The sequence below is a fragment of the Rhinoderma darwinii genome, chromosome 5, assembly GCF_050947455.1.
Source record: "Rhinoderma darwinii isolate aRhiDar2 chromosome 5, aRhiDar2.hap1, whole genome shotgun sequence".
NCBI classification, from domain to species: domain Eukaryota; kingdom Metazoa; phylum Chordata; class Amphibia; order Anura; family Rhinodermatidae; genus Rhinoderma; species Rhinoderma darwinii.
The window spans coordinates 317917621-317931152 of record NC_134691.1 but is presented as its reverse complement, the minus strand read 5'-3'; the positions used below and the strand labels follow the sequence as shown (position 1 = coordinate 317931152).

General features: G+C 44.7%; 1 protein-coding gene across 1 annotated transcript in view; it reads left to right on the top strand.

Moving 5' to 3' along the window:
* MYO3A (myosin IIIA) overlaps positions 1–13532 on the top strand; it is a 137030-nt gene that overhangs the window by 11962 nt on the left and 111536 nt on the right. Inside the window, exon 8 of the mRNA XM_075827529.1 lies at positions 12442–12597. Within this exon, the coding sequence (XP_075683644.1) occupies positions 12442–12597 (156 nt within the window). The remainder of the gene's footprint in view (positions 1–12441; positions 12598–13532) is intronic.

Sequence of the window (13532 nt, the reverse complement as noted above, 5' to 3'; positions counted from 1 at the left end):
AGCCCCGCCTTGTCACCTCATCACTGCCTGGTCTGCCCCGTCCTGTCCCTGCTTCCCAATGGAACTGCTGTTCTGTACTGAACAAAATGATACAGTACGGAACAGCAGTTCCGTGGGGAAGCAGAGACTCCTCGCATATAGCCACACCGCCCTGTCTATAGCACCCCCCTTGCATATCTCACCACCCCCCTTGTAGATCGCGCCGCTGTCGCTCCCACCAGGAGCTGGATCCCTGGCCAAAGCATTGGCAACCTCTGGCCGGGGATTCAGCTCCGGGTGCGATCTACAAGGAAAGTGGGGTGCAATCTACAAGGAAGGGGGTGCGATCTACAAGTAAGGGGGTGTGATCTATAAGGAAGGGGGGTGAGATCTACAAGGAAGGGGGTGCGATCTACAAGGAAGGGGGTGCGATCTACAAGGAAGGGGGTGTGCTATCTACAAGTGAGGAGGTGCTGCGATCTACTAGGGGGGATAGGGTGATAGGGGTGTGGCACTATCTACATGGGCACTGTGGCACTATATTGGGGCTTGGCACTATGTGGGCACTGTCATTACTTGTGGACTCTGTGGCACTGCATGTGGGCACTGTGGCACTGCATGTGGGCACTGTGGCACTACATGTGGGCACTGTGGCACTATGTGGGCACTTTCTACAGGGACATTGCGGCACTATCTACATGGGCACTGTGGCACTATGTCACTATATCTGGGCACTGTGGCACTATATGTGGGCACACCTTCACTATATGTGGGCGCTGTGGCACTCTGTGGGCGCTATCTACAGGGACATTGCGGCAGTATCTACATGAGCACTGTGATGTTTTCAGGGGATTGGGACAAAAAACCCTGACAAATGAAATCCGATTATTTTTTAATTTTTTTTAACGGCCGTGAAAAACGGACAGATGGACTGGACATAAAAATCTGCAAATGATCCGTTTATAATTGCCATCTTTTTTCACTGTCGTGTGGCAGTAGCCTAAATGTCTATGATGCCAGGAGTCCCGTTCACATGTACTGTGGTCGGGCTTGGAAATCCGGCGGACACACAAATCATTTTTCACAATCCAATCACGATGGTGTGCATCCGGCCTTAATGTTATTTATTTAAAACCCAATCGTGGCGCCGGTACTGCACCGGGTCCTGCTCACACTTCAGACGTCTCCCTCCATTGTGCCCGCTCAGCGCTATCTGCCTGGCCCTGTTGCAATTTACACTGCTCTCGTCTGCAGTGTCGGAGACCGGCTGAGGTGGTGACGGGCAGAGGGGGATGTTAGTGCACGCAGCGCATCTTTGATTATAGATTCTGTTAACCTGTTCCCTGCCGGGGAACACAGAAGTTATAATCAATTAGATAAACATTTTTCCAATTGTATTTATGATAAAATAAGGTATTTTCAGAGGTTAAAAGTTGTGAAGATACGTACAATAATTATAGCAGTATATGTTAAAAAGTTATTTATATAAAGAAAATTTATTAAATTATCTCTTGGTATTACTGTTAAATAAACAGAAAAAAAATAATAAAATAAATTCAGATCAAAAATCAAAAAGTGTTGAAAAAAAATCGAGATTTTATTTTTGGGCAAAATCGCCCCTAGTCATGCCCATACTATTAGATTAGGAGGGCTGCCCAGCACCTTCTAAGTCTACCACATAAAGTACTGACACCCCATTCTCCCCCAACATCACAAGGCAAGACTGCATCCTGCAAAAATTATATACAGTGAAGGAAATAAGTATTTGATCCCTTGCTGATTTTCTAAGTTTGCCCACTGTCAAAGAAATGAACAGTCTAGAATTTTTAGGCTAGGTTAATTTTACCAGTGAGAGATAGATTATATTTAAAAAAAAACAGAAAATCACATTGTCAAAATTATATATATTTATTTGCATTGTGCAAAGAGAAATAAGTATTTGATCCCTTTGGCAAACAAGACTTAATACTTGGTGGAAAAACCCTTGTTGGCAAGCACAGCAGGCAGACGTTTTTTGTAGTTGATGATGAGGTTTGCACACATGTTAGATGGAATTTTGGCCCACTCCTCTTTGCAGATCATCTGTAAATCATTACGATTTCGAGGCTGTCGCTTGGCAACTCGGATCTTCAGCTCCCTCCATAAGTTTTCGATGGGATTAAGGTCTGGAGACTGGCTAGGCCACTCCATGACCTTAATGTGCTTCTTTTTGAGCCAATTCCTTTGTTGCCTTGGCTGTATGTTTCGGGTCATTGTCGTGCTGGAAGACCCAGCCACGAGCCATTTTTAATGTCCTGGTGGAGGGAAGGAGGTTGTCACTCAGGATTTGACGGTACATGGCTCCATCCATTCTCCCATTGATACGGTGAATTAGTCCTGTGCCCTTAGCAGAGAAACACCCCCAAAACATAATGTTTCCACCTCCATGCTTGACAGTGGGGACGGTGTTCTTTGGGTCATAGGCAGCATTTCTCTTCCTCCAAACACGGCGAGTTGAGTTAATGCCAAAGAGCTCAATTTTAGTCTCATCTGACCACAGCACCTTCTCCCAATCACTCTCAGAATCATCCAGATGTTCATTTGCAAACTTCAGACGGGCCTGTACATGTACCTTCTTGAGCAGGGGGACCTTGCGGGCACTGCAGGATTTTAATCCATTACGGCGTAATGTGTTACCAATGGTTTTCTTGGTGACTGTGGTCCCAGCTGCCTTGAGATCATTAACAAGTTCCCCCCGTGTAGTTTTCGGCTGAACTCTCACCTTTCTCAGGATCAAGGATACCCCACGAGGTGAGATTTTGCATGGAGCCCCAGATCGATGTCGATTGACAGTCATTTTGTATGTCTTCCATTTTCTTACTATTGCACCAACAGTTGTCTCCTTCTCACCCAGCGTCTTACTTATGGTTTTGTAGCCCATTCCAGCCTTGTGCAGGTCTATGATCTTGTCCCTGACATCCTTAGAAAGCTCTTTGGTCTTGCCCATGTTGTAGAGGTTAGAGTCAGACTGATTAATTGAGTCTGTGGACAGGAGTCTTTTATACAGGTGACCATTTAAGACAGCTGTCTTTAAAGGAACAGTGTCATCACAATTTTTTTTTCAATATGTTAAAGATGTTAGTGCTTTATTAAAAACGTTTATATTTATTTGTGTGTTTGTGTTTTACTTTTTCTTATTTTTACACTTTTTCTTCCCTATGGGGGCTGCCATTTTTTTTTCAATTTCTGTATGTGTCGATTAACGACACATACAGACATGGAATACGGCAGCCACAGTCCCATAGGGACTGCGAACGGGTCCCGTCCCATCCACTTCTGTGTACGCCGTCTGTGTGAGAACTGCGCATGCGCCGCTCCCACACAGTCCAATTTGAAATGCGCGCCATCCGGCGCCATTTTCCTGTGGACCGGAAGTCGCGGCCGGACAGTAAGATTACTACTTCCGGTCGCGGCTTCCGGACTTGTGCACTTGGACCAGCGGCAGCAGACGGAGCGGACGGGCCGGAGGGAGCCGCGGCGGCAGGAGCAGGTAAGATATTTCTATGTATGTTCGTGTTTGTGTGTGTTTACTACTGTATGTAAACCTACTACACTGTGTGTTAGCTCAAAAAATGGCGACACACAGTGTAGGAGGTTAGACCGTTCAAACCCCTCGTTTATCCCGGCACTAGCCAGGATAAAGGAGGGGGGATTCTCAGAGCTCACTAGAGCGAGTGCTTTTTTCCCAATTTTGCAGCAAAAAGCAATGTGGTTGCTTTACCACATGCAATGCTGCAATTTTGGGAATAGCTCCATCTAGTGACCAGCAATGGGAAATATTATAAATTAGAATCTAATTTATAATATTTCCTGACTCGTGAAAAAAATAAAAAAAATTTGAACAATGTTTAATCACCTACACACTAAATGTTTAATTTTAAAAAAAAAAAACATGTTTTGCTGGCAACACATTCCCTTTAATGCAGGCACCATGTTGATTTGGAGCGTGTAACTGGTCTGGAAGAGGCTGAACTCTTAATGGTTGGTAGGGGATCAAATACTTATTTCTCTGTGCACAATGCAAATAAATATATATAATTTTGACTATGTGATTTTCTTTTTTTTTAAATATATAATCTATCTCTCACTGGTAAAATTAACCTAGCCTAAAAATTCTAGACTGTTCATGACTTTGACAGTGGGCAAACGTACAAAATCAGAAAGGGATCAAATACTTATTTCCTTCACTGTACATGAGGTATTAGTTGATATTAATTATTTTGCAGTATTATTAAGATACTAGTATAGAAAACCCGTTACACAGGTTTGCTAGCAAAATAAATGCTGATAAGTATTAGTAAAAAATATTACAAAAAAATATAAGTGTATTTTAAAACCTAATTACCAAAATTTGAAACCTAAGAAAAATGCGGAACTGTTTGCTGAATAATAGATTATTCACCCAGGGTAAATGTATAATGTAGTAGTGTTACCTGCAGTCCTATGTAACATCACAGATAACACAGTGATAACTCTCTCGTAGGGGCGTAACTAGGAAAGACTGGGCCCCATAGCAAACTTTTGACAGGGCCCCCCCCACCCCGGGGTGTCACACAACCGCCCCCCTTGTAGATAGTGCCTTTTTTACAGCCCCCTGTAGATAATGCCATACAGCCCGCTGTAGATAACGCCATACAGCCCACCTGTAGATAACGCCATACAGCCCCCTTTGTAGATAGCGCCATACTTCCCCCTGTAGAGAACGCCATACAGCCCCCCTGTAGAGAACGCCATACAGCCCCCTCTGTAGATAACGCCATACAGCCCCCTCTGTAGAGAACGCCATACAGCCCCCTCTGTAGGTAACGCCATACAGCCCCCTCTGTAGGTAACGCCATACAGCCCCCCTGTAGATAACGCCATACAGCCCCCCTGTAGATAACGCCATAGAGGCCCCTTTGTAAATAGCGCCATACAGCCCCCCTGTAGATAACGCCATACAGCCCCTCTGTAGATAACGCCATACAGCCCCCCCTGTAGATAGCGCCATACAGCCCCCCCCTGTAGATAGCGCCATTCAGTCCCCCCCTGTAGGTAACGGCATACAGCTGCCCCTGTAGGTAACGCCATACAGTCCCCCCTGTAGGTAACGCTATACAGCCCCCCTGTAGGTAGCGCTATACAGCCCCCCTGTAGGTAACGCTATACAGCCCCCCCTGTAGGTAACGCTATACAGCCCCCCCTGTAGGTAACGCTATACAGCCCCCACTGTAGGTAACGCTATACAGCCCCTGTAGGTAACGCTATACAGCCGCCCCTGTAGGTAACGCTTTACAGCCCCCCCCTGTAGGTAACGCCATGCAGCCCCAACCCCCCAAAAAAATCCGACCTATAGTGTGTCCTACAAAAGACATGAATCCACAGGATAGGGGATACATGTGTGATCGATGGCAGGGATAGGGAGAACGGGGGACCGAAAGTCCCCCGAAGTTCTCCATGACTAACCTCTGACTTCCAGAGTCTGCGCAGCTCAATAAAAATGAAAGGAGCGCTGGTCACACATGCGCACAAGCGCGACCGGCGCTCCATTAATTTCTACGGAGCTGCCGACACAGACCCCGGAAGTCCGAGGTTTGTCATGGAGAACTTTAGGGGACTTTCGGTCCCCCGTTCTCCCTATCGCTGCCAGCGATCACACATGTATCCCCTATCCTGTGGATAGGGGATACATGTCTTTTGTAGGAACAACCCCTTTAATGGCAGAGCGGGGAAATACCTCCCTGCTCTGCCGTAGTGTTCAGTGGCGTCGCGCTGTAGTAGCCATAGCGGCAGCTAGCGGAGCCTCCGGCCATGGTGGGGGCCCGTGCCGGCCGGTGACACGGGCCCCCTCATGCCGCGGGCCCCGTAGCAGCCGCTACGGCTGCTACAGTGGTAGTTACGCCACTGTCTGTGAGTACAGATAATGTAGATGTTACCTGCAGTCCTATGTAACACCACAGATAACACAGTGATAACTCTCTTGAGTACAGATAATGTAGATGTTACCTGCTATCCTAAGGCTCTATTCACACAACAGGGTCCACCGATAAAAACGTCAGTTTTTCTTGATCGTTTTGCACCAATTCCGCTTCCATTGCTGGCTGTGTTTCCGATTTTAACGGCCGATTTTGACCCGTTTTGCATCCATTTTTTTCCCTGTCCGTTTTAAAAATGGATGAATTTTATTTGTACATTTTCTGCCACACACTGCCATCTGTAGATAATACCACACACTGCCCTCTGTAGATAATGCCACCCACTGCCCTCTGTAGATAATGCCACCCACCGCCCTCTGTAGATAATGCCACACACTGCCCTCTGTAGATAATGCCACACATTACCCTCTGTCGATAATGTCACACACTGCCCTCTGTAGATAATGCCACACACTGCCCTCTGTAGAGAATGCCACACCCTGCCCTCTGTAGATAATGCCACACCCTGCCCTCTGTAGATAATGTCACACCCTGCCCTCCGTAGATAATGCCACACCCTGCCCTCTGTAGATAATGCCACACCCTGCCCTCTGTAGATAATGCCACACCCTGCCCTCTGTAGATAATGCCACCCACTGCCCTCTGTAGATAATGCCACCCACCGCCCTCTGTAGATAATGCCACACACTGCCCTCTGTAGATAATGCCACACATTGCCCTCTGTCGATAATGTCACACACTGCCCTCTGTAGATAATGCCACACACTGCCCTCTGTAGAGAATGCCACACCCTGCCCTCTGTAGATAATGCCACACCCTACCCACTGTAGATAATGCCACACCCTACCCACTGTAGATAATGCCACACCCTGCCCTCCGTAGATAATGCCACACCCTGCCCTCTGGAGATAATGCCACACCCTGCCCTCCGTAGATAATGCCACACCCTGCCCTCTGTAGATGCCACACACTGCCCTCTGTAGATACTGCCACAGCCCCCTGCAGGTAATGCCACACAGACCCCTTGTAGGTAGTGCCCCACAGACCCCCTTGTAGGTAGTGACACACAGTCCCCCTGTAGGTAATGCCACACACAGCCCTCTGTAGATAATGCCACACCCTGCCCTCCGTAGATAATGCCACACCCTGCCCCCTGTAGGTAATGCCACACACAGCCCCTGTAGGTAATGCCACACAGTCCCCCTGTAGGTAATGCCACACAGCCCCCCTGTAGGTAATGCCACACAGCCCCCCGGTAGGTAATGCCACACAGCCCCCCTGTAGGTATTGCCACACAGCCCCCTGTAGATAATGCCACACAGCACCCTTGTACACCCCCCATAGATGGCAGCCCCCATAGATGGCACACCCCCCTCTACCTTCCTGTAGGGGACCGCTCCAGGAGAAGTCCCTGATGTTATTGTCCATATATGGACAGTGAAGTCTGGGACTTCTCCTGGAGCAGAATCACTGGCCACAGCGTCAGGGATTCCGCTTCAGGAGTAGGGGACCGCTCCAGGAGAAGTCCCTGACGTCACTGTCCATATATGGACAGTGATGTCAGTGACTTTTGCTGGATCGGAATAACCGGACACAGCGCTGGGGATTCCGCTTCAGAAGTCCCTTCCGTCACTGTCCATATATAGTAAATGAAGTCAGGGACTTTTCCTCGAGCGGAATCCCCGGCCACAGTTTTGGCCAAAGCTGTGGCCGGGGATTAGGGATGCAGCTCCTACAGGGAGCAACAAAATACCCTTTTCCTCACATGCACTTCGCACTGTGAGGCGGAGAAGAGAGTGAACAAGCGTCAGAATGCACTGCCGTCACTCGGATCACATCTGAATGATAGCCGTGCTTTACACGGGCCAATAGACATCTATGGGAGCCGTGTGGCCAGGAGAACGGCTGGAACAGGAACCTTCGTGAGTGGTTTGTAATGTATTGTATTGTATTGTGCTGTCCTCTCCCCACCGCAAATACATACAGCACAATACAATATATTACAGGCCCTGGGCCTCCTCTGCGGCTCACCTGGTGTTGTGGTTTCAACTTCCAGGCTCTCTCCCACCGTCCGCACCTCTTCCTGAATGGCTGGAACGCCCCTCACGTGATGTCATGTGTCCTCTCAACTGTGCCTCGGATACTACGTGGTGTCCTTAACTGTTGTCCAATCAACTTTTCCTCGGAAACCACGTGGTGTCCTTAACTGTGGTTCGGACACCACGTCCTTCCCGATTATATATAAGATTGTATGACACTGTTATTAGTGTATACTTGTATGGTGTTGATAATTGGTCACTTATGGTGGTATTATTTGAGCACTGTATGGCGACATGTACTTGCATTGTATTTGCTAAGGCTTTGTATGGCACTGCTATTTAGGCACTGTATATTATATTTTTTTGTGTTTATCCTGGTTGTGGCGCTATATAGCATTTGGATTTAGGCAACTGTACTGTATGCAAAACCAACTATGCAACAATGTACATGGAGCATAAATAGTCAAGTTCTATTTCTGTCATGTTTCTGTGAGATATACTACATGTGTACGCTCCTTTAATGGGAAACTCTAGGCAAATTTTCACAATTAGTAAAATGGAGCTAGCTAAGGTCAGGTAACATACTGAGGCTGTTATTTCTTTCACTCTGGTCCACCAAAGCTTAGTTAGCAAGGTGCTTGGTACACTTACCACCAGAGGCAATATCAATAAATGCTTCTTGTTCCTGGGCTGTACAGGTACTGCTTCCTCCTACATGCATGGGGTGGGCGGAGCAGGAAGTATGTGAAATACAGCTTCAGACAATAGCTGCAGAGCAATGTCAGAAGGGAGTGTATTTTTGGCTGTACAGCCCAGGAAGATGCAGCAGTAGTTGTTATTGACTGTAATATTAAGGACCTATAGTGTAAAGAGACCCTTGGAAACTTCCATTTACAGTACCAGAATGAAAACAGCCCTGGTATGTTACATGACCCTAATAAATCCATTTTTACTAATTGTGAAAACTTGCCATGTGATACTTAAAGTTTATTATGATCTCAACGGCCATTGTCTAGTTTAATGCCCTGTCAGTAATAAAAATCTTCAATGGTTACATCAAATGCTATTCTGTTTACTGTGTGGCTGGGTTCACACGACCTATTTTCAGGCGTAAACGAGGCATATTATGCCTCGATTTACGTCTGAAAATAAGGCTACAATACGTCGGCAAACATCTGCCCATTCATTTGAATGGGTTTGCCGACGTACTGTGCCGACGACCTGTAATTTACGCGTCGTCGTCTGACAGTTGTCAAACGACGACGCGTAAAAAAATGACTGCCTCGTCAAAGAAGTGCAGGGCACTTATATACATTATATGCAGGACACTTATATACATTATATGCAGGACAATTATATACATTATATGCAGGGCACTTCTTTGGACGTAATTTTAGCTGTTTTTCATTGAATTAAATGAAGAACAGCTCAAATTTACTGCCGTCAATGACGCCTCGCAAATTACGAGGAGGAGCATTTACGTCTGAAACGAGGCAGCTGTTTTCTCCTGAAAACAGTCTGTAATTTCAGACGTAAAAGCCAGTTATCGTGTGCACCTACCCTGTGGGTTCTTGGGTTTACTCTGAATATCCTATGCCATTTTTGCATGTCTGTATATTTACTGCATTGATGCAAATTTTCAAATGCAAACTTAACCGAGAATTTGGTATTTTTTACTGCAAGCAAATTAGTATTAAGTATAGATCCAAACAGAGCTATTCAAAGTAGTGTTTTCTTGTTTTTTTTTCTAGACTGGCCTTATCTCTAAACTTTACTTGTTTTGTCTACTACATCTGTTGTGTCGGAGGTTTGATTTTGTACCTGTTTATGTATTAGCATGTAACCTCACAAATATTACTCAGATTTTTAAATATTAGTTTTATACAATTCAAGCCATGACAGCGTTTTAGACACATGCCTATTTGGCTGTATGCAAAGAGACTCAGATCCCCTTTATCATTGCTTGTGAAGAGGGGGTACAGTGATAAGTATCATTGCTTTGGGATCTGTTCTAATCAGGATGTCTTCTCCATGCAGTTCTATATATGAAAGATAAAAAAAAATGTAGGTGCTTTCCTAACTAATTAAAACAATATTAAAAAGTGTAAGAGCAACCCCTCCTCTAAAAAAAATAGAATAGATACCCTCTAGATAGATTCTAATCTACTTGTGTACAATTTATAGACTTTGTAATATTAAAGGGGTTTTCCCATCAAGGACATTTATGACATATCCACAGGATATGCCATAAATGTCAGATAGATGCGGATCCCACCTCTGGGACCCGCACCTATCTCTAGAACTGGGACCCCTAAACCCTGGTCTAGCTTTCTGTGTTCCCACTGACACTTGTGTTTTGCGATTATGTAAGAAGAAAACAGCGTATATGGCTGAGCTACGCTGTTTCGATAACTCCCATAGTAGTAAATGGCAGTTACGGAAACAGTGTAGCATGCGAGCTACGCTGTTTCCGTAACTACCATTCACTTCTATAGGACTTATGGAAACAGTGTAGCATGCGAGCTACTCTGTTTTCTTCTTACATGGTCGCAAATCACAAATGTCAGTGGGAACACAGAAAGCTAGACCAGGGTTTAGGGGTCCCCGTTCTAGAGATAGGTGCGGGGTCCCAGAGGATGTAGATATCTTTAACTTGACTTTTAACGTATTGAAGACATAGGGGGAAAGAAACTTTAACTTGACTTTTTCAATGGCTTTCAAGTTATCACGCTACAGCAAGTTATCAGAGCTAAGATAAGGATTGCTACATCTGTACAGGCAGTGCCCACCTTATACCATTTATTGTTCATGTACATAAAGTGGTACATACCACATTTTTTAGAGCACCGTACTCAGATAGTGACATAGAGTTTCAACATCAAGCCAAAGAGTTTTGCCATATTATGCCACAAAGAGCCCAAAGGTGTCCACAAAGTCCCAGACAGTGTTCAGCAAGTGTCCTACCTTGCTCAGGTAATCATACAGTGCCCATGTAATGCTGCATTGTGCTCACGTAGCGCCAAATAGTGCCAAATAGCGCATATAGTGCCATATTTTACCAAATTTTTCAAACAGTCCACATAGTATCATATTGTTCCCACCTAAACCCAAATTGGGCTAAACAGTGCCCATATAGTGCTATAATTTGTCCAGATAATTAATGCAAATAGAGCCCATTCAGTGTCTGTCTACCCAGTGCCTAAAGTCCTCAGTAAGTCAATAAATGAAATAGTGTTCCCCATCACAGAGCCGACCACCTTCGCCTTCCTACACTATGCGGGAGAATGAAGATGCAATTTGCTGTATCATCTGGTATAACCAGAAATATCTCTTCGGCTGCGTTCACATCTGCGTCAGGGCTCCATTCATGGGTTCCATTGGAGCTTTACGTCAGGGGAACCCATGAACGAAACCCTGACTGAAACAAACGAAAACCGGATTCGGTGCAAATGGTTTCCGTTTGTCACCATTGTGTAAGGATTACGTCGTTTTGACGAAATGAATAGCGCAGTCGACTACGGTATTGATTCCTTCAAAACGACGGAACCCTTGCAAACCATTCGCACCAGATCCGTCACCATTGAAATCAATAGTGATGCAACCGGAACCGTTGGTTTCAGTTTGGATTCCGTTCATGGGTCCCCCTGACGGAAAGCTCAAACAGAACCCATGAACGGAGCCCCGACGCAGATGTGAACAAAGCCTAAGGGTATGTTCACACGGCTTATTTTGTGCATGTCACTTCTTGAGCCGTTTTTGGACGTAAAAGGCCGTAAAAAACGTTCCGAAAAACGCGAGTTTGCTTAAAAAGTAACTGAAACTCTGGAGCTGTTTTCTCTCGAAAACAGCTCCGTATTTTCAGACGTTTTTTCCTAAGCGTGTGAAAATTTTGAGACATATTTTTAGCAACTCGCGTTTTTTGCGACATTCTTTACGGCCATTTTTGGAGCTGTTTTTCTATAGAGTCAATGGAAAACAGCTCCAAAAAGTCTCAAGAAGTGACATGCACCTCTTTTTACGGGGCGTCCCTTTACGCGCCGTTTTTTCAAACCGGCCTCGTTAAAAAACGCCCCGTCGGACCAGAACACCATTTTTCCCTTTGAAATCAACATGCAGATGCTTGGAGGCATTCTGCTTCCGATTTTTCTGCAGTTTGGAGGCTGTTTATGGACCGAAAAACGGCTGAAAACACTCCGTGTGAACATACCCTTAGAGTTTTACTCTATAGCAGGTTTCTAAAGCCAGTTGGTATTTTCAGCTGCTGGGACAGTCAGAAAGAGATAGAAAGACAAGGGTGACAGAGCCTAAAATAAGTGAATTTCCTGCTGGGTCTGAAACACATGGGATAAATGATTATATAAGCAAGTACTAACATTTTTCTCCAAAGGTGGAAATCTTTTATTGTACAACTTTTTTGTTATTGTAGAAAAAACATTGCTGTTTTAATTGTTTTATATTTTGCATTTCAGGTGCCTTACCAAAGATTTTGAAAAACGTCCCATAGTTTGTGATCTTTTAGAACATGCATTTATTAGGCAAATTAGACATAATGAAAGAGCACTTCAAAAGCAGCTAATGGAATTCATCGACATCCACCTGCAAATGGGGATAATGGAGAAGAAGAGGTAAACAACGTATTCCTGCTTAGCTGGGTTAACACTGAATACACTGTAAATACTGTGTGCAGGAAGCACTGTCATAGTAGTCTGTTTGATCGTCACATGCTGCCCTAAATGGAGTTTTATTAAGATTCATTTTCTATAAAAATAACAGTGGAAATAAACTACAATAAATATGGACAATGGAGATGGAAATACATTGATATTTTATTCTATAGCAATAAGAATGTTTATTAAAAGGCTATTAAAAGGTAACCAGACACCAGGGCAGTTTCCTTGAGCAATTGTATAATAGTCCACTGGTTTCATGCTAAAATCGTAGTAGGCACTATTTTACCCTTTAAAGTGGACCTGACACTTCCCCTGAAAAAATACTTTTGTTTACCATGAAATATAATTTATGGAGCATATTTTCTTAGCTTAGCTCTGTATTGTAATTGTTCCTCCGTTATTCCTTCTGGGAATGAAGGAATAAAATGACAACTCAGTTTTAGAATATCCTGTGTCAATACAATGTGCTCTTACACAGTCTGACAATTTGTGCACTGATTGAACAATGTCAGGGCGTGTAGGGAAAGGCCCCATTAATAGAGGAATGGTAACCCCCAGTTGTCAATTTATTCATATATTTGTAGGAGGAATAACAGAGGAACAACACAGATTTCTTAGAAAAGATGATTCAGAAAGTATTTACTATAACTGACAGGTCCTCTTTATATGGGCCTGAAGACTGCCAAGATGGCAATATTGTTGTACGACAATTATAAAAGGCAGTCACCAAGTCAGTTTGGCAGAAACATCCCTCATCCCTCAAGTCCCGCCTCAATCTTTTTTAGTTTTTCCATGCTTCACCTGATATATCCAACTACGTCCCCACTGTGTTTGCAGAGATGTCAATCTGATGGCACTCATGTACATATTTGGTGGACGTGCCCACTTTT